The 21,514-nt window shown below is 48.5% G+C and overlaps 1 protein-coding gene across 4 annotated transcripts in view; it reads right to left on the minus strand.

Moving 5' to 3' along the window:
• The window catches only part of RGS3 (regulator of G-protein signaling 3), a 176,354-nt gene that overhangs the window by 100,959 nt on the left and 53,881 nt on the right, over nt 1–21,514 (minus strand). For 2 of the 4 annotated variants that reach the window (XM_006890721.1, XM_006890723.1), the window contains exons 6-12: nt 16,284–16,344; nt 15,072–15,162; nt 14,354–14,409; nt 6,666–6,747; nt 5,801–5,906; nt 3,985–4,336; nt 3,060–3,099 (exon numbers count right to left, since the gene is read on the minus strand). In XM_006890721.1, the coding sequence (XP_006890783.1) occupies nt 3,060–3,099; nt 3,985–4,336; nt 5,801–5,906; nt 6,666–6,747; nt 14,354–14,409; nt 15,072–15,162; nt 16,284–16,344 (788 nt within the window). Of the gene's footprint in view, nt 1–3,059; nt 3,100–3,984; nt 4,337–5,800; nt 5,907–6,665; nt 6,748–11,408; nt 11,613–14,353; nt 14,410–15,071; nt 15,163–16,283; nt 16,345–21,514 lie in introns of those variants that run through there. The other 2 variants (XM_006890722.1, XM_006890720.1) reach the window with 1 other exon arrangement.

Consider the following 21,514-nt stretch of genomic DNA (forward strand, 5'->3'; position numbering starts at 1 on the left):
ATTGTGGAGTTAAGCATTAGTTACAGTGTTGACCCAACCCTTAGCCCAGTGCCTTGAGCCACTTACTTCCCAGTTCCACCCTCCACCAGGATAACCATTCACATCTGCCATGTCCCTTCAGAAAATATCTTCCATTTTCCAACCCATGATCTGACAGCTTGTATCTGAAGCTTTCTTGGCTTCTGTGATTCCAAGAACTTCCAGATACATAGCAAATAACTGAAAAGACCATGGCTTGAATCAGGTACACCTTCATTTAAAACTGAAGTCGTTGCTCTTAAGCACTTTAAACAGGTCTTTTAACATGTCTACACCCAGCACAGAGAAGGAACAATATAAAAGTAGAACAAAATTACAATTGGTCTCTATTTGTCTGGAGCAACAGACATAAACATGTCTGTTAACATGTGGCAAATCATCTCCATGAACACTGTCTCCTGTGTTATGAGATGAAAAAACCAAAAGAGCTGGATGTTACCTGACAGAAAAGCATTCTGATCAAAAGGGGGAAAACACAAAACAGAATTTCAAATTCTCACAGACTTCAGATTTTTCTGGAGCAATGGGGGCTGGATGTACCCCTAAAACTGCTGCCTTGAGATAACCTTTAAAACTTAAAAATATCTCCTGGAATCTTCTTAAAACTAAACAGTAGTTTGAGTAACAACAGCTTAACTTAACTAGTAAAAAATGTATGCCTTGAACATTCTGTTCTCCTAAGATCTATATAGGATCCAGGTGACAAAAGCAACTTGAAAGATAATGAACTATACCAGGCAGCAAATTTATGTTCACGGAAGAACTCAGTACCGGAGAGTGAGGAGGATTGCACAACTGTCTCTGAGTCGTGCATGTAGAAATGGCTATGTTTTGCTACGTATATTCTCAACAATACAAACAAAAGCTTTTTTCCTAAAAAAAAAGAAGAGTAGTGTTTACAGATACCAAAAGCATGACTCTGTGTCCCCTAATTCCAGACTAAGTAAAATAAGCCATTTCTACCTTTCTTTGCCCAGATGCTCAGAATGGCACATTATCTCGGTCATAGTCTAAAAACAATCTCCTGACAAATAACTCTGCCTTCAGAGAGGAAAGGTCTGCTATCCTCCTTTTATACCTAAGGCAACTGAGATCTTGAGTAGTTGAGGTCAAGGCCATTTGGGCAGTAGATGGTACAAAGCAAGACTGAACAGAACTACATCAGAGTCAGGGCCCATCTCTACACATTCTGGACAAAAGGGCTCTGCAAAATAGACTTTTGAGGTAACAGTCCCAGTTACAACTCAAGTACTCAGCTCAGTAAAGGCAAGGTCATTCATTTCCCACCTACCACCCCTACCACCACCTCTTGCCCAAACCCTCATATCACCCCTCTTTCTCCAACACCTGCTTCACTTAACTAAGCACAGTAATTACAAGGCTTTCACTTCCGAGGCGAGCCCTGGCAGGCATCCCGCTCCAGCGGTGGTGAAGCTGAGCCCAGGCAGCCTTTCCAGGGCAGGGGACAATGCCGAGGGCACCATCGGTCCTGGGGAACATGCCAACCACTGGCAGGAGGGTGGCCCAGGCGCCGGAAGGGCATCAGACCCCAATTCAACTCAGAGAATTCGATCCTCCCTCCTGAAAGGAAGCCAGGCAGCCGAGCAGAGGAGGGGACCAAGATTTCAGCAACCCTAGGGACAGCTTTAACCTCTGAAGGCTGCAGAGTTTTGAAGAGAAGCTTTGTGTCCTAAGGAGCTCTGACGGCATAGTTCGTAAAGTGTTGTGCTGCTAGCCCAAAGGTGGCACTTCTCTGATAGTTCAAATCCTCTAGCTTTTCAAGAGAAAAAACAGGCAATCTCCTCCTGTGTCATTATAGACTTCTGTGAAGAATAAACACAGTAACGTCGACAACTGCCAGGCCCTGCCATGGGTGCTCAGTGCACCGAAGTGAGTCACCCACGCTCTGCCCTTAATGAAGTCACCAGTTAGCAATGGCATCTCTGCTCTCACCTAATGTGCTGACTAAGCTCTTCTTACAAACTTGCTGTTGATTTATTATCAGATTTCTCTCCACAGAGTCACTCCAAAGAGATCAGATGCAACTCCACAAATGCCCCAGGTTAGGAAAGAATGGGATGCTTTCCAACACACCCCTGGACCTGATGGGAGCACCGTTCATCCAAAGCAGCAGAGCCACTCTTCCAGGCACCCCCTAAACATCATCGTCACACAACTGATGGCAGGAGGCAGCAAGGGAGCCAGTCTGCAAGTGGCTGGGACAAGGCAAGAGTCAAAGGAGGCGGTCAAGGGGCATTTGGAAAGCGCCAGAGGAAGGGCTCAAGCACATGGAAAGGGGGTGTGATGGCAAGACCGGTTTCACCCTCCAGACACCCGCTGGACTGTTGAGTCAGAGGTCTCCAGTAGTCACACACAGGACTTAAAAGGAGTAGCCACCAGCTTCAGCATCAAGATTGGTTATGTCCAGCCTCCTGGGAGAAGGAATTGCTTTTAAGTCCAGTCTTAGCTGGGACTTGAAAAAGAAGAATTCATTTAAACAGCAGAGACATCTGTGCACTTCTAGGGCAACCACTCTCTGTGGAGCATCTCAGTAGACAGGCTACTACCCACAACCTTTATCTAATTTAATCCACCCCACCACTCTTGGAGGCAGGAACTAATCAGCCTCATTTTACAGATAAACTGAGGCCAAGCAAGTGGACATGACTTGTTCAAAATTATGCAGCTAGAACTCATACTTGAGACCTTCCAGCTTCAAATGCAATGCCTGTGGCCTGGACAGACCAAACCATCTTCCCTATAGCAAGCATTAAGCATCTACTAGTTGCTCTGTAAAAATGAATGATTCACAATCAGATGAGTGAGTCTTAAAGATCTTGTCTCTTAGAAAAAGTTTAGTAAGGGAGAAAAGAGACTGAGAAGACTGAGCACCTGTGCCCATATTTTAGAAAACCTTGACCTTGTTGGAAAGGCCTCTTAAATCAGAGGAGTAGGCAGGACTGGGCACTCAGCTGGTCCACTCTGTTTATCAGGGCCTCAGCAGTGGAGGCCAGACTCACCTTCAGGGATGGTGTCCTCCTGGTACACCGGCCTCAGCAGCTGCAACAAAAAAGACAGGGAAACCAGCTCAGCCCCTGAAACGGGACAGGACAGTTAGCCAAGCTGCTGGACACCAGGCCAAGGAAGGCCTGGGGGAAAGGGAGAGAAGCAGAGGGAGAAAGAGCAGCCCCACTAACCAGCTGATAGGAGGAGCCGGGAGAGCACAGAATCTCAGGATGTTTGCCTTGAAAGATATTTGAGCTTTCATCAGATCTAACCCCTTGGCTCATTCTCCAAAATCCTTTATAGCAGCTGCTCCGACGTGCATTCATTCCATGGACTGGTGGTATGGGGTAGTAACAAACACACCACAAAGATAGACTTGAGAAATGCAGGATCCTTCTCTATAGGGATCCCCTTGGATCCCTGAGCAGGCTATTGAACGCCAGCAATCTCCCAGAAGAGAGAGCATGGAATACTTCTCAAACCTATTTGCCCTCAGAACACTTCTCCCCCAGAGCATCTCATGGGACACATGCTTTGGGGAACATGTAACATCACCCTTAACATCAATCAGCCATTGTCTGCTTCCACACCTCCTGTGACAGGGAGCGCACTGCCTTGTGAGGCAGCCAATCCACTGCAGAAAAGCAGGCTGCTGAAAGTTCTTGCCTCTGTTGAGTAGAAATCTTCCCCCGTCACCCTGACATCCCCTAGGGATCCTGGATCTGTTCCCTGAGGCAGCATCAACCCATCTGTCCTCTCTGCCCAGGAGAGCCCCACAGAAGCCAGAGCTAATACTCTGCCTGGGTTTCCTCATCTCGTGGCTTGGTATCCCTCCCCACCTTTACAGTCTCTCCCTCAATACAATTTCAAATGATCAAGTCTTCCCAGGTTTGCACAGGGCTCCAGCACCCTTCATTTCTTCTGAACCAGCACCCATACCTGGCTCCCAGGGTTCAGCGGGGCCAAGATAATGTAGTTGGGGTCAGTGGAGGCCGTGGCTCGAGACAGAGAAGGCAGGGTGTGCTGGCCCCCATGCTTGGACACCTCAGTGTAGCGCTCCCAGCCACCAAGCAGCAGTCCATCTGAGCTGTCACACACAAGGTGGCAGCTGTGACGTTGCTCGGGCCGGGTCTGGACCGCATGGGTGCAGTTCTTCTCTCGTTTGTTGGGGGGTGACTGGAGGTCATGTGTTGACTTGCAGGAGGCCCGACGCAGCACACCCCCATCTGGTCCTGGCTTGACCTGGGGGACCATGCGCCACACGAGCAGGATGATCTCCCCGGGGCAGCTCCTGGAGGCAGAGGTGCAGGAAGGGACACACAGAGAAATTGAGTCCAAGGGAGACCAGTCGTCCAGGGTGATAGGCAGCAGGGGCAAGATGAGCAGGGAAAGCCCCAGTCAGTGTCAGGGCAGGAAGGGAGGGAAGGGAGCACCTAAGCAGAGATGGTGAAAGGATCTCTTAGGTGAATTGTAACCAAAGGACAGGGAGCTCTGGTGGTCTAGTGGTAAGGAGCTGTGCTGTCATTTCAAAAGCACATTTCAAAAGCAGTGCTGTCATTTCAAAAGCACACAGTTCAAACCCACCAGCTACTCCCATGTGATTTACAGCTTCTGAAAACCCAGTGGAGGGTCAGCTATGGGTTGGCTCCAACTCAGTGGTACACAACAACTACCACCACCGATGGACAGTGGCTGAGAAGGAGCTTGGGACCAAGGCCAGGATGACACGCAAGGAGATATCGTCACACTCAGCCTTTGCAGCGCCCTCTCAACACAAGTCGTGAGTCTTCAAGTCTTCCTTGGCTTGCACAGGGACCCAATTCCCCTAACTTTCCCCAAACCAGACATCCATACCCAGCTCCCATAAGCAAAATATAAGTAGGAGCAAGCAAGACACCTATATTCAACCCTTCATCTACCCATTCTAGAGGTCAACCCAAAAATGGACCACTAAGACTTTATTGTTGTGGTTGTGTACCATCAAGTCAGAACCAATCCATAGCAGGTTTTCAGAGTCAATAATCTCATGGGAGGAGACTGTCCATCCTTCTCGTGCAGAGAGAGCAGCTGGGGATTCAAAACATGAGCCATCAGGATTGCAGCACAGATTCTTACCACTAGGACTTTGCTATTACACCTAAATACAAGACCTGCTGCCGTGGCCTCACTGCCAACTCCTGCCCCACACGTTACAGAGTAGAACTGCTCCACTGGGCTTTCTTGGCTGTAAACTTTGCAGAAGATCACCAAGCTTTCCTCTTGGTTCCCCCTGGGTGGGTTTGAACTGCTAATCTTTAGGTCAGTGGAAGAGTACAAACCATTTACACCACCCAGGGTATAAAAATTTAGAAAACCTAAACCTTTTGGCGGGGGGCAGAAATAACCCAAACAAACCTAATTAGTGTTTAAATGTGCCATTTAAACCTTTGCAACATCCACATCTCCTTTGGCCAAGCTCTCAGGTGGCAGAAATAATTGCCCAAAACAGAAAATAATCCCAAGCAGCCATATCATGAAGCACAGGCTCTGTTTGAGGGTATCTGTCCCTGTTTGCTTTGAGAGCCAAAACCGTTCTAAGATTGAACTTTCCATTTTCCGGCTATAAGCTGGTCCCCTGAGGAGCCAAGTGAATAGCTCACAGCTGGCAGAGGAGGGAGAGGAGGGAGCAGGGCCTGGAGGGTGTCCAGGGTGGGGGGAGGGTGAGGGAGGGTGTGCCCTCAGCCTGAAGCCCCAGGCCACCCGCTGCCCCTGTCACCGGATCTCGTGTGCCAGCTCCACGCATTTCCAGTGCTCCACCGGCCGCTGGTTCAGCTGCAGGACCGTATCCAACTGCTGCAGCCCTGCCCGCTCCGCCGGGCCCCCTGCGTGGACAAAGAAAAGCCACTCAGGGGCTCCGGAAGCCCAAGACCCCCTCAGGGAGTTGAGTTCTTTTCCTCCTTTGTGACCTTGGGCAAGGACTGCCCCTCTTATTTCCTCATCTGTGACTTGAGGGGCTGGACCTGGGGGCTGCTTCACCTTAGCGCTGTCCTGCCTCTCAGCCCTCTACCCAGACCCTGGCCTCTCTCTCCTTCTACCCCACTGATGGCCCTTTTTTGTCACCAGGCTCAACATTCATTCACTCCTCCAGTACCATTCAACCAGCCCCAGGCTGGTCCCATGCAGGCTCTGGGGACGCCCAGCTCACAGAGCCGGCTTCACGCCTTAAGATGCTCACTCTATGATTAAGAGTCATCTTTTATTTGAGAATAGTAGGGGGTAAATGGCTATTTTAAGGGCTAATCTGCCTTGGAATAGAATAAAATACCAATTCCAAACAGAGTCCATAAAATACTCCCATTTTCCCATGCACTCATTACTGAAAATACAGGTTTAGTTCCTGTTCAGAAAGAGTAGGAGCCAAAACATAATACCTATTTTCATTCTGATTAAAAAAAAAAAAAAGAGTGGGTATATTATCATAAACCTCAGTTTTGTCTGTGGTCATTTAAAAATATTATTCTTTTCACACTGAAAAACCAGGACACTATTCCAGCCTGGGGCTCCCTATGTACTTGCAGCCTATGTGAAGCCAGGTGCACAGTGGGGAAGGAAGCTGGGCATTGCCCAAGTCATTCACTTACCAGAATCCACAGCCTGGACTCGGACTGGAGAGTCGCAGCAGATGGTGAAGCCGAAGCCGTCCTTCCCCCTGGGGATGGTGATCTAGGACACAGGCCCCTGTTACTCTCAGAAGCCACGAGGCTGCGCTGCCTCTGTGCTCCCATGTTTGGAAGCCTGCATCCCCACCCCAGAGCCACTCTCCTCTCCAAGAAACGCCAGCCACGAAGTAGACTGTCTGGCCTTTCGTTGCCTATCTCAGCCCAGGCATCTTGAGTTCTGGGCTGGCCAAGCATGAAGGCTGAGTGTTCAGGCAGTAAGGCCAGACTGCTAGGACAAAGGCCCGGGACAGAACCTACAGAAGGTGAACCTCATTCTCCCCAGTCCCAGTAAGGGCATGACCCAGCCTTTTCCAGAGGCACTTGCACTTGGTACATCTCCACCTCCTCTATAACCTACTGCCAGCTTCCTCGCGCCTCAGAAGTGCAAGGAACATCCATCAGCCCAGTGCTGACTTTGGGCGGAAGGCTGAAGCCCCCAAACAAGGCAGACCTAGCTGCTGCCCCCTAGAGCACAGGGATGGAACACACACACCTTCACAGTCTTGGACTAAGGGTCAGGAAAAGCGTTCTGTTCTCTAGGTAATCAATCTCCAGAGTAACTCAGAGGCATTGAGTTCAGAAGGCTCTGAAGGTCCCCAGACTCCTCCTTTAACCTAAAATAGCCACTGACTTTAGAATGCCACTTCTGACCCAGGAGCATAGAAGAGTCACAACTCCTACTTTCAGAAGTCTTGCTGAAAGGGCCCTGCATGTTCTTTTCAACGCAGCACGTATTTCTTGAGACTCTACTATATGTCAGGCTTTGGTGAGGAACAGAGTATGAGGCTTCAACTGTGACTTCAAGGCAAACACAGACATCCCCAAAACAAAGAAAGACACAGCAAACACTAGAGCCAAGTATGGGACAAAAGTGCTTTGATTTTAGAGTCTATAGAATAATCCTGACCAAGAGATGAGGAAATGTTGAACAGAATTTCAAATTCAAAGAGAATATAGAATATCTGGAGTCACTGAGGCTGGAAGATCTCCCCTAAGATTGTGCCAAAAGAAATCTTTAAACTTTAAACCAAAAATATTCCCTGAAATCATCTTTAAACCAAACAATAGTTTCAATTAGAATAGAAGGTCTACCTTGAGTATTGTGCCAATAAGAATTATTTATATGAGATAACATTAACAGCAACTCAAAAGGTTTGAGAAGAAGCTCAGTAGCAGTATATTTGGGCTAATGATAGAAAAACAGTTTGGAAAAGGATATGGAGAAAGTTCATACACTTGAAGGATGTAACCAATATCACTCAATTATACATGTAGAGATGAAATTGATATCTATTCTGCTGTGGAATTTTTTTAAAAATAACATTTTTTAAAGTGCTTTGACTTTGAACTCCACACTCGGCCCACACAGTAGGGACACAGTAAGATTGAATAAATGAGGGCAGCCATCAGAGTTCCACCAAGAGAAGGAAGTTGTCAGGTTACAGTTGTCAGAGTTCTGTTGGCTCAGGTTGGTTCAATCTTGTTGCACACAACACTCCCCTTGCCACCCCGCCCCTATCTGCCCTCTATAAGGCTTTAAGTAGGAGGACAGAAGATCTAACTCTTGCCCACCAAAAAAAGCTTCACTTGGAACATTTAAATGAGAGCTACAGAACCAAGAGCAGAGAAAGTCCAAAGGGGGTTCAGTAGGGTTCTAAGGGACTCTTAGAATAACTGGGACTTGGAGGCGTGGAGGAGGGCATCCCAGGTAAGTTGAGGAAAAAGCTAGCTCAGCTCTCCTGGAGAAAGTCGAGGGCCTTATTAGGAGACCTGTCTCCTCCCTTCAAGGCTGGGTGCCTGGCATCCACCTATGAGCTGTATCAAAGGTCAGGCATGAGGAAGGGGTAGCAGAAAGGGCGCAACAGGACTAAGGCTCTTGAATGCTGGTGGGGCCCCCAAAGCTCTGCTTCCCACCAACCCTGGGCCTGGAGTCAAAGCAAGTTTGTAAAACAGGAAATCTGACAGACAAGGGGAAGGGGGAGGGGGCAGGAAAATACACTGTTCCCATAAGAATTCTGGGAAAACATGCCACTAAGACAGGAAGAGAAAAAAAATGGAAAGAAAGAAAGAAAAACAAACCTCGGAGTGAGTGTGGAAAGCTGGAAGAGAGGGATGGCTTCAAGCTGTCAGGCCTGAGGCCGAGAGGACGATGTCAGGAGCCTGTGCCACTCCAGAGGAGCAGCCTGGAGTGTCTTCTGGGACCTCAGAACCCACCCTCAACCCAAGCAGAACCTGAGACTCCAAAGCCTTTCTAGCACTCCCCCGCCTCCCACTCCTAACTCACCAAGGAGCCACAGCCCTTCCTTCCTGGGGTGCCAGCTACGGAGAATGGGTGCCTGTGCTCCTAGGCTCAGCTAACACTTCGGGCACTGGCCTCAGAGCTGAGTCAGTCTGGAGAGAAGTGTCTGCAGCACAGCAACTTCCCATCCCACACTCTGGTCCTTACTCCAGGGAGCACTGTCAGTGGGAGCCCCTGCCACCCCCTGGAGCAGCCAGCTCCACAGGGCCAATTCCGATGGCAGTCCACTCAGCTAGGAGGTGGGATGAGGAGAGGCGGGCAGGGAGCAAGCTCACCTCCTGGCTCCAGGTGAGGGAGTGTGACTCAGTGAAAGGAACAAAACCATATTCTGTCCAGCGTCACTTAAGACCACATTACAAGTACTGGGTCCAGTTGTCTATGGGTGACCAGGAATATGAGTTAACTGAAAGACAGTTAATTAACTACAACGCCTTTTGTTATTCCCATTTCACAGATGAAACTGAGATATAGGGACAACTGGAGAGTGAAAAAAGTTAGGAATTTTGAAATCCAGAAGTACTTGGTCAGAAGGCTTGGACAAAAACCATATAATGTGTCATATACGTCCAAGCTTCCAATCTTCAGCTTTGACCATGACAGGCATGCACAGCTAGTTACAGTGTGCCCATTTTACAGAGCAAAAAAAGTGAGGCCTGACATAAGGAAGTGGCAGCTCCCACCCCTCTCCAGTGTTAACTTTCTGGTGCAGGAGGAGCTCAGCCCTGCCCTGAGCCTGGGACCTCCTGGCTCCTGACAGAGGCTGCCCTTCCTGGGGGTGGGCCTTGCTCTTTCCTGTCCGTGGCAGAAACTGTCACTGTTCCCAGGCCTCACAGTGCCAGCACCTCATTTGTGCTCCCTGCCTGGCCTCTGGGCGTCTGTCATGCTTCGATTTCAATCCCAGTCAGCATCATTTATTGGACCCTTCCCTGATGTACACACATCAGGCATGGCGCCAGGCACACATCAACCCGTTTAACACTCACAGCATCACAAGTATTCTCCCTATTTTAGTGACAAGAAAACCGAGGCTCGAGGAGGTCAAATATGTTCAAGAGTCACAGCTAAGGAGGGGCAGAGCTGGATTTGAGCCTCGGTCTGACAAAAGGCTGGAGCTTTCCACACACGGCTGGTTTCTAACTCAGCATTCATCTTGAGGTCTGGGTCTCAGACCCCTACGTCCAGCCCACACTCATGTGTGGCCCCATTATGACACTCAGCCATGCCCGGCCTTCTGGACCAAGGTACCGAGGTGACCAAGGACTGCTAGACTTTTTCATGCAGTGTTCTCTCAGCCTCGTCTCTCTGCCCAGTGGCTGGTGTCCCGGGACTGGCTCTGGCCTGGAGGGCAAGGAGGAGAGGAAGGTTGCAGGACAGAACCCAAGAACTGGGAGGACTAGCTGGAGAACACTGGGGCCCCACAGCAGGTAGGTACCGGGATACAGGTGGCCCTTCTGGGCATCTCTCTGACCCAAACATGGCATGCTAGAAGGAGTCAGGGACCCAGATTCCTATCTGCTCAATAAAACAACCAGAACAACTTTTCTAAACAGCAGAACCATTTCTGAGATCCCTTCCAGGCTGGACATTCCCAAACATCTATCTAGGCATCTGTTGCTTTCACCTTCCCTGAGCCTCATATCTCTCTTTCTTAAGGGGAAAAAATACAGGGTTGGTTGGTTTTTTTTTCTCATGCTCCATCACAATTTTAAAGTTAGGGGCTAACTGAGTTATTGCTCCCACCATTGCAGCTCTGAATGCCAAATCTGGATGTGCAAAGCACACTCTTTTAGGGAAGTTGGACTCCAAAACTAAAGGGATCCTGAGCCCCCTCAAGATACCAGGGCTCCGGAGGAGGAAAAGCTTCTCTATACATATGTAAAGATAAGCACTGTCTATCTCACACGCAACCACTAGCCTATATATGCAAATGTGTATATATATATACACACACACACACAGAGAGAGAAAGAGAAAGAGACAGAGCATAGAACAGGCAGGCAGAGCTGTTCCATCACAAGTTGGGGACTAACTTAGCAAATATACCAAACCCCCTTCAGAAACGCCAGCTGCTCAGCAAACAAACCCTTTCCAACTCCATACTAGGTATATCTTTTTAAACGCATATTGCCTCCAAATAAAGAGAATATTAGTACTATAACTTCACTCATGGCCCCGCCCCAGCAGTGGTTAGGACAACTCACAGAGGTGGGTTTCATCCCACCCCCCTGGGTCCAACTCCTGTCCCTACCCTCCTCGTAGATCCAAAGGGCCCCACAGGAGCTGGCGGTGGACAGAGTGGCCTTGTGGGGAGGGCGCCTGCTCTGTGAGCCCTCACCCGTGAACCCCCAAGGGGCCAGAGCACCCACCTGGCGGTAGCGGCGCTCCGAGCACACCTTGCAGAGCCCATTGAAGCGGTTCATGACTGCAGGTCCTGCCTCAGCTGTGGCCCCATGAAAGCCAGCTCTCCCCCGGCAGCGGGAGGCCACACTGCACCCCGTCAGCCTGGCATGACCGCCCTGGGAAGCCCGCCCCGCAGAAGAATGGCAGGAAATCACCTCTCACCTCCCCAAGCCCTGTCTGTGCTGTGTGCCGCTGCACGATAAGCCCGAAGGCTTCCTGAAACCTCAGAATGACAAGGAAGAGGGAGAGTTTTATATTAAAATTCCTGTCAACTAGTTAGTATTCCCCAGGCCCCGGCGGGGAGAGGGCGCCTTTGTTCTGCCTGCATTCTCCGCCATGGGCCACTTTGTGATTCCAGCGTTCTCACAAACACCCCTCGCTGGATGAGAACCCAGGCAGAAAACACGCCTGCTGTCTAACAACACCACTTCCCCCCACCAGCCCCAGGGTCCCTGGGAGCCAATGAGGGGAATTAGCCAGGCCTGAGGAATCCACAGGTGCCTTGGGGTTCACACAAACATCCCCTCTCCAGACAAGGGGGAAAAAAACAACTGCAGACACAAGACCTGCCTGCCCCAGGAGTGACTTCAGAGTCCGTTTTCTCAGGTTAAATCTAAAAACCACTTCCACTCATCAGATGACCCAGCCTCCTCATTTTACTCACCGAGGCCAAGAGCGGAAGGGTTATGGTCACACTGCAGGGTTGGGGGCATTGCTGGACCTGAAGGCAGGCCCTGTCTACCGACTTGCAGCCCCAGGATCTTATCCGGCAGAGCGGCATGTGGTGGGCTCCTACCCTCCCTCAGAGCTCACTCACTCACATACTTGATGGCAAAGAAGTCACTTGTTCCTACCAACTGTTGGCCGCTGTGTGACCATGGGCAGCTCAGAAACCCAGGTTTCTGAACCTCTATGTCCCTAATATGCACAAGGTATGAGTCAAAAGCAGACTTTTCTTCTGGCCCAGTCAAATTCCTTGACAAGCATTGCCAATTTGCAGAGCTTCATAAGTCCTTGAAGAAAGACATGATGCTGGGAAGGGTGGAGGGTCGGCAAAAGAGAGGAAGTGGTCTGACATGGTGACTGCAGCAATGCGCTCTTGTATGTCAGGAAGTGTGAGGATGGAGCAGGACAGAACAGGGTTCAGATCTTTTTTGTTCACGGGGTCACTATGAGTTGTACTTGACTTGATGGCACCTAACAACAACAACGTGAGTCACAGTGGGCAAAACTAGAAAACCAGGTGCGCCTCAGAACAATGTTCAAGGGGCCAGGGTCTGTGTGGAGAGACCAGCATGAAAGGTCTTTCCTAAGGCCTGAGTGTCCCCATAACTCCCACAGATCACCTAGTTAACTCTCTGGTCACTGTCCTTGGTCTGTTCTGCAAGAACAGAAAGAGATCTTTGCAGCAACACCCCTGAGGCCAGAGGAAAGACAGTTACCTCCCACTGGCGTGATGAAGCCACAGCAAACAGACCTGGAGAGTTACTCTAGTAACGTGCTGTCCACCAAGACATATGAGGTAAATTTCAGTGAAATGAATTAGATGAAAATCAACCTGCACAGACACACTAGCCACATCTCAAGTGCTCTGTACCCACAGGTGGCTGTGGCTGTACACTGCTGGTGAGTTGGAACTAACAGCTGAACGAACCTCCAGCAGTTTCTTGGAGGCTAGACATCTCACAGGAGGAGACTGCCCATCTTTCTTCTGCAGAGTAGCTGGTGGATTTGAACTGCCTGCTTTTGGGTTGAAAGCATAACTCCTAGCAGCCACCATCTGGCCAACACAGTTCCATAAAAGCTGGGATCTTTCATTTAATCGCAGCCCAACAGCAGGCACAAGGCCTGACCCACGTGCACACTCACACTCACTCACTGGCATTGAGCTGAAACCGACTCACAGCTATCTGACACTCCACTGGGTTTCTGAGGCTGTAAATGTGTGGAAGGTTGCTCATCTTTCTCTCTCAGAGTTACTAATGAATTTGAGCCACCCGATAGACTCAGCCTTTGGGTTAGCAGTTCGACTCCCTACGGTCTATGCCACTAGAACTCCCTATGTAGGTGTCTAGTAAATATCTCAGGAATGAATAAGCAAACAAATAAATGAATTGAGGGAATGAAAGGGAAATGAGTTGTAGACTGTAACACACTTCCATTAAGAACCCAAAGTATTATTATTAAAAATATCAACATCCTGTCTTCTCAGCTGGGTCACACCAGGAAGGGGTGCACTAGGAGTCCAACAAACTGCTTCTTGTCCCGCTGCCCACACTCTCGGCTGTGAGGCATAATGTCTCTGAACCCAGCCTGACCCTGTCATCTGTAAAATGGGTTAGCAGCCATCATCTCAGAGGTGGCAGTGAGGAGCCAATAGAAAGTACCAGCAACTGGCACAGAGTGGGTAGCAGTACTGGGAGCTCTTTTCACTCTCTTTGCTGTCAGAGAAAACCATGAATTACTGCCATGCCTCGCAAAGGACAGAAATCTCTAGTCCCTATGTCAAGATTCCTAATGGGGCGTAAATACACTGGTCTAGGTTCAGAATCACAACTATTCCCTGACATCGGGAGGGTTTAACCTGGAGACTGCCCAGCCATAGAGTCAGAAGAAGCAGGGTGTGTGAGGGGAGCAATGACAAGGAGAAGGTTTGGCTTCTAGAGGCTAAAGGTCAGTGAGGTTCAGGCTCCTCCATGCCCTGACCGTGAGCACCCAAGGAAAGCATCTGTTATAGCACACCTGAGCAAAGTCAAGAAAGGTTCCCTTCAGAAGCCATGATATGCCAAGATTCATCAAGCGAACCGAAGTCTCAGACACCAAACACTCCCCCTTTTTAGGGGGTGCCTGGGCCCAGGCACGGACAGGAGCCAACGCTCAGGCACTGTCAGCCCCCTATGTCCCCACATACCTGGAGTTTCTCTCCTTTTTCCAGGTTCCCATCTTCTGGTATTCTCAGCAGTGGATCTGGAAGGTGACAGAACAGAGTCATAATACTTGTCCTGGGGAAAAGGGACCATTTCACAAGCCACCCAGAGAACATGGCTGAAAGCACAGGCGTAAGTGGCTACTCAGACCAATTCTGGCTTCCAGGATGTGAGGAGGCCCAAGCTCGGCTCAGGCAGGAGCACTAGGGCCAGGGATCCACACAGGAAATGCAGGATTGAGTAGGAGGCAAAACTTAAGCCCTGAGCCTGAGGCCTTGAAGTTGGGTCTAAAATGCTTGGTGTATGAGGTGTGTACGGGCAAGAGAGTTTAACCCGTGACACTAAGCCACCAGAAGAAAGCCCTGAGATCACATAGCCTGGAGAGGAGCCTTTCCAGAAGCTTCTGAGCCCAGCCCTCCAGCAGTGAAGGATGAGGAGAGCCAATCAATGTGGCATCACACCCATTACCCTCTCCCAGGGAATGTCCAATCAGATCAATAAAGGTGTGTGACGGTCAGAGGCTTCCTGCAGCCTGCATTCTCAGCAATCTGCTCATGAGACATCAGCCCTGGTCCCTGCAGTTTGATCACAGTCTGGGTGACAAGTGCCATAAAGCACAGGCACTGACATCTGAAGGGGGGTTGGGGTCGAAGAAAGAGAATGAGTGCAGGTGGGCAGAAGCTGACGGTTTTGTGCACGTACCTCTCAGGGGCCGCAGTCGCCGTCTTGCCACCTTCAGGTGCTTCGTCCTGCCCAAGTCCTCATCTAGAAGGTAGTACCAGCCACTGATCTCCTGTCACGACAGATGAGATGTTGTGCTTAGTGAGAGGAGGCAGAAGGCCAGGTCAACTGGAGTGGGATCTCTCTATGGAGAGATGTTTTCACCTCTATGCTCCAAAGGCCCCCATGCATTTTGAGGAGGCCTCTATGATGCTCCAGAGCTGTCCCCCCCTGAGCCAAACATTTATAGCTGCTTATCCCCAACCAACAGCTAGCTGTTTATTTGCATGCCTGTCTCCCTTACTAGACTGTGCACTGGCTTCCTGATGTGTAAGCCTGTGCAGAACACAGTGCATGATCTACCACAGGAGCTCAGTAAATGTTTGCTGAAAGAACAAAAGAGAGACCAGAATACAGATACCCTTATGCTCCAAAGAAGTCCTTGGGGCGGGGGGCGGGGGGGAGGGTGTTTCCCAGGAAGAATGAGACTGAGGCTGCAGCTGAGAGACTACAAACAAAGGACTCACACAAAGGTTTAGGGTCCTCAGACCCCTTCGCCACAGATTCCATCACCAGGGCACAAATCTGGGTAGCAGGGCCACCTGGTAATTCAACAGCGTACCACCTGGAACATCTTCAGGATATGCAAAAGTAGAACATCCCTCCCCAGTTCGAAATCCTCCCAACTTGGGGTGCAGTGCAGAGAGGAGAAGGAGTGGTCTTTAGATCCCACAGAACCTCATCCAGCCCGAAGGAAAAGTCAGCAGAGAATAGCACTGCTCCTTCCATCCTCAAGCCAGTGCCAGGTTTAGAAACATGGGACATGGTAGATGATGTCAAGTGGTTCCTGGAGTAGACCATGACAAACACTGGGACTTTCTCCCCCAGGGCAGGCCCAGGAGTGCTCAGAGTCTCAATGAACCTGACAATGTCCTTTCTGGCAGATGTCAGAGGAGTAGGATGATTTTGGATCACCTGATAACATCTCTCAGATAAGAACAGAACAATATAGAAACCTAAGCCTTCCTTGATCAGCCAGGTGACAAGCACAACGTGGTCAGTGAGGCTACTGAGCACTTGTCTTAGTGGGGTTCACCTCCCAGGGGAGAGGCTCTACCCCAGACTTGGCAGATAAAGACCCACCCCTGCCCATCCCAACAGTATGATCCCACCAGAAGCTTCCCTGAGACCCACCTTGTCCGGAGTCAGGAGGGACTTCACCCCAAAGCTCATACAGCCAATGAGCCTGCTAGGTCTGGGAGAAGAGAAGCCCAAGTTAGCACCTTCTCCTGGGACTATCTCAGAGGCTAGTTACGAAGCATAAAGGTTTGCCTGATGCAAAGCACTATCACTTACATCATCTTATTTGACCCTTCCAACTTTCTGAGATCAGCTAAAGAAGAGTCATCATCTCCATTTCACAGAGGGGAGAAAAACAAAGGTTTTCTGCTGGAGCCCACCCCATGGGAAACCCAGACATCCTCCACCTCTGTGCAGCATGCTCTCCACCAATCACAGAGGCTCACAGCTTTGAACCACTCCGGTGCTGAGGAGATCTGAGGAGCTGGTCCCCATGGGAAATTTCAGCTCTCACATAAGTGGTAAGAAAACAACTTATGAGACTTCAAGCTCAAGAAGCATGGGGCAAAGTGCAGGCAAGACCTAGACAGTTCTTGAAGGGCACCAGATCAAGGTGTGAACATAAAAAAAAAAGTCACCCCATACCAATGTGACCAGGTCGTCAGGTGGGCAGGTGGTATGAGTCAGGCTACATGGAAATAGGGTGAGGGATAGAGTCCAGTAGGGACCATTTTGGTTGGAAGGAATTCAAAGTTCCTGAAGAATGTCCACTGTTCCACTAGCATTTCCAACAGCTGGAGACTATTTAATATTCAGCTCAACTCACTGAGTTGGAACTGACTCAGAACTGACCCTCCATTGGGTTTCAGAGGTTGGAAACTGCCCGTTTTTCTCCATCAGAGTCACTGGTGTATTCAAAGTGCCAGAGAGGTACAGCTCCCTATGGACAAGGTCACCAGAGCATCCTGAGTAATTCTTAGCAGCATTTCATAATAATGGCTTCATTTCATTTTCATAAAATGCAAATAAATAATCTTGTTATTGTGAGAGGAAAGGCTATTTATAAATCTTGTAGATGAATGAGAAAAATAGCAGTGACATGACTATTGTCGCTGCGGTTGTTATCAGATGCCCTGGAGTCAGCCCTAACTCACAGCAGCCCGAAGTACAACAAAACTAAACGCAGCCTGCTCCCCTCCATCCACACCATCTCCGCTGTGCTCAAACCCACTGTTCCTGATGCTGTCAGTTCATCTCGCTAACGCTTTTCCTCTGTTTCACTGACCTTCTGCTTTTCCAAGCTTGGCACCCTTCTCCAAGAATTGGCCCCTCTTGACAACATGTCAAAAGAATGTGAGACAGAAATCTCACCATCTTAGCCTCTAAGGAGCATCCTGGCTGCATTTCTTCCTAGATTAATCTGCTCTTTTGGCTGTTCATGGGATATTCAATATGAAATCACTAACAATCCTTGTAGCTTACTAGTAGGTGGCATTACCTGGGATTTCCAGTTGTCAAATTTTCTACAGGGAACAAGCACTTCTTTTGTCATTGGGGGGTGGGGGAGAGGTAAAAGTATATTTGTAAGCACTTCTATTCTACCATCCCCTCCTCTATCCTAACACTAGCGTTGTTCATTCAACTAGAGTTGGTTCTTATTTCCCTGCTCTCCTGGTCACTTTCATGTTGTTGTTGTTGTTATGTACCATCAAGTCAGAACTGATCCATAGCTGACCCTCTGGAAGGATTTCAGAGGCAGTTAATCACATGAGAGGAGGCTGCTCTTCTAGTGGATTCGAACCATGTGTCTCTGGGATTGCAGTGCATCTCCTTACCACAAGGCCACCAGGGCTCCTTTGATAGTTTGATGTAATAGCTTAATTGAACAGTTCTTAATCAGGAAGCAGCAGGGCTATTAAGAATGGCACCAAACCCTGGTGACTGAATATCTGTAGAGCCCACATGGAAGAGAGATTTGGCACCTTCTGTGGGAGGCACAATACCAAAGGCAAAGGTAGAACACACACCTGGCAGTGTGCTTTCCGGGATCTGGTCTATAAGAGGCTGAGCGAGAGTAGCAGTTCTAACCAGAGGTATACACAGTAGAATCATCCAAGAAAGCTGGCCAACAGCTGTCCACTGGCTCCTGGGGATTCAGATTCAGTAGGTCCAAGTGGGGTCTCAGAAGGGAATTTGGAGAAGGTTCTCCAGGCACACTCTACATTCACTTGTTTCTCCTAGACATATCTGTTTATTCTTTTGGCAGCCCACAGAATATTCAGTATTTTTCTCCAACGCCACAATTCAGAGGCATTACTTACTGTTCCAATTTATCGAAAGCATTTAAAAACACCAAGATTTGGATCAGGCAAATCTTAAGTCTTTAAACCGATAGCCTTGTCCTCTAGCAATTTACAGAGATCCTTGAAACAGAGTTTCCCAATGCAACATGTTTTGGGGCATTGTCTTATTTCTATTTCTTGGCTGGTGCTGCCACAGATGTTGATTGTGGATGCAAGTAAAATGAAACTATGACAATTTCAATCTTTTCTCAATCTGTCATGTTGCCTACTGTTTCAGTGGTGAGTTTTGTTTCCTTCCTGTTGAGACATAATCCATTTGGAAGTCTACTTTCTCTTATATTCTTCAACAGTAATAACATTCAAAGAAGGTGATGTGACCATCTCAGTAGGAGTACTCATTCATAGCCACCGCCCCAGTGCGCCACCAAAACCAAACAGGAGCCCTCTTGTAAATGGCCAAGTCAGCACGAACCAAGGACAGACACAGTGACCAAAGTCTCAGACACTGAGCTGAGCTGCCATTCCAGCCAAGCTTTGTCAAGACTGCCAACCTCCTTGTCATCAACTTCTTTTTGTTTTTCAGTCTCTATGAGAATCCAGTCTGTAACTGGTGTCCACCCTTCCTTGCCGTACAAGTTTCTTTCATTCTGGGCATGGCTCTGATATTCTGTATCTCACCAGGATCTCTTAACTGTAATAAATGCTGCTTCTTTCCGCTCCTCAGAAAGTGGCATCGTCATCCCCTGGTGCTTAGAGAATGCTAAATGGCTAATAGCCCTCTAAACTCAGCTTCCTGCTAAGGGGCCTCCAACGATTTCATGATCATTCACACAGAGTAAATTGTCACAATTAACGTCCACAAACAGGAACCTCAAAGTGTCCTTCAAAGTGCCACTTCTCAAAAGTCAGTTTTTGAAAATTCTTTAGAGGAAAAAAAACTTTCACATGCAACCTCAGTGCAAAGCAATACACCCTACAGTCACAAACGTTATTCCCAAACACTGCCTGGAATTCTGCTAGATCCAAAGGCTTAGGGATCAAGCCTTATCCACCTCTGAGTGCCAAGTCCAGAGTGCTAGACACAGTGCACCCAGAGACAACGTGACAAATGGATGAATCCATCATGTCCATGGCTGGCAGTTGCTGGGCAAGAAGCTGCCACTGTCTTGTGAAGGAAACAAGACGGCCTGCAAGGATTTAAATAGCAGTTCAAGACAGCAATACGGGCGCTGTCACAAGACATGGCGAGATTGACAGATAGATGAACAGTGCAGCCAAAAAATGCTGAAAGCTCAGAGAGGCAGGAGGTAGATTAGGGCAGAGGTGCTCAAAGCAGACATAATGAGTTAAGTCAGAGATAAGGAAAGAAAGAACATTTAAGGCAGAGGGAACCGTCCGTACAAGCAACCAGTGGTTAGACTTCATGGAGCACCCGTGGGCTCAATTTTCTTTTTAGCATAGGGTTGAAGACATCCTGCAAGAGGACAATGCACTGTATTTAAGGAGTGTACTTTCCATCTCTTATGGAGGCAGTGGGGAGAGCATAAAGAGACCTGGTAGTGCTGTGGTTAAAATGTTTAGCTACTAATCCAAAAGTTGGAAGTTCAAACCTCTTGGCCACTCCTTGGAAGATGTGACAGTAAGCCTCCATAACAATCACAGCCTTGGACATCCTTCGAGGTCATTTTCTGACGTTGTGATGTGTGTTTTTGAGTCAGAACCAGCTTATAGCTGACGCTCCAGCACGTTTCAGAGGCTGTTAATCTCATGGGAGGAGCAGCTGATGGATTCGAACTGCCTGCCTTCCGGTTGGCAGCACAACTCGTTTATCACTAGGTCACCAGAGCACCCTCATGAGTTTCTAAGGACTTATAAAATACTCCTTAGAGGCAAAGATAGTGAAGCTTTCTCTCATATACTTTGAGAATGTTAGGAGGGACTATTCCTGGGAGGGGCACAAGATGCCTGGAAAGGCAGAGGGTCAGTGAAGGACAGGAAGACCCTCAAAAAGATGAACTGACACAGTGCCTGCAGCAAAGGGCTCAAGCGTGGCAGATGAAGTGTGAAGGTGGCGCAGGCTTAGATGGGTTTAGATCTGCTGCTCATACGCTCACTGAGTCATACTCAATTCAACGGCATCTAACAATAATAAATTATTTCTAGGGGAGCTCGGGTGGTGTAGTCTCTAGTGAGTTGCACTGCTAACCCAGAGGTGGCACCACTCCAGCAGTTCAAATCCAGCAATGGCTCCAAAGAAGAAAGACGCACAATCTCCTCCTATGCAATTTATACTCTCAGAAATCCAGGGGAGGGCCAGCTCTAAGTCGGTTCCAACTCAAAGGCATCGAGTTTGAGTTTTGAGCTTAAACTATTTCTGTAACAATATTATACCACTTAGGCTAAATTTAATTTGGTGGCCTAAACTGAATATCCATTTTCCATGCATGAGACTGAAAGCTGTGCCACCGGTGTTTCAAATGCCAAAGTCATCCAGGGTAGACAGGCCCTGTAGAGCTCCCAGACTGAGACAGACTAAAAAGGAGGACTGGTCATCCACTTCCAAAACAGCAGGACTTCACAAACCTTATGAACTGAGTGAGACTTTAGCATGTGAAAAATGGACCCCCCAGAAATTCAGTTATTACTTGCATAGAAGAGTGCAGTCTTCAATTACACACATTTTAAAAGACCACAATGTGGAACATAACATTATGAGTCTCTTCAAGATTGTTCTCTCGCCTGAATTCTGAAAACACCATGATTAATAACTTCATTTTGGCTTTTACCGTATCATCAAACAGAACTTTTAAATAGCTTAGTGTCATATTCACTGTTATCAAGGAATTACTGTCAATATTCTACATGTGACAATGGCCCTGTAGCTATGTGTTTTAAATTCATCTTTTAAAAATGTACACAGAAAACCCAGTTGGTAGATGGAATTTGGTCCAGGACTTAAGAACAATAAATGACATAGCTGGGCCTCTACATCTTGTGGTTCCTAACCTTTATACTATAATAGACAAAGTGCTAGTCAATAGG

The sequence above is a fragment of the Elephantulus edwardii genome, unplaced genomic scaffold (genome assembly GCF_000299155.1).
Source record: "Elephantulus edwardii isolate Elephantulus edwardi_28Jun2011 unplaced genomic scaffold, EleEdw1.0 scaffold00092, whole genome shotgun sequence".
NCBI classification, from domain to species: domain Eukaryota; kingdom Metazoa; phylum Chordata; class Mammalia; order Macroscelidea; family Macroscelididae; genus Elephantulus; species Elephantulus edwardii.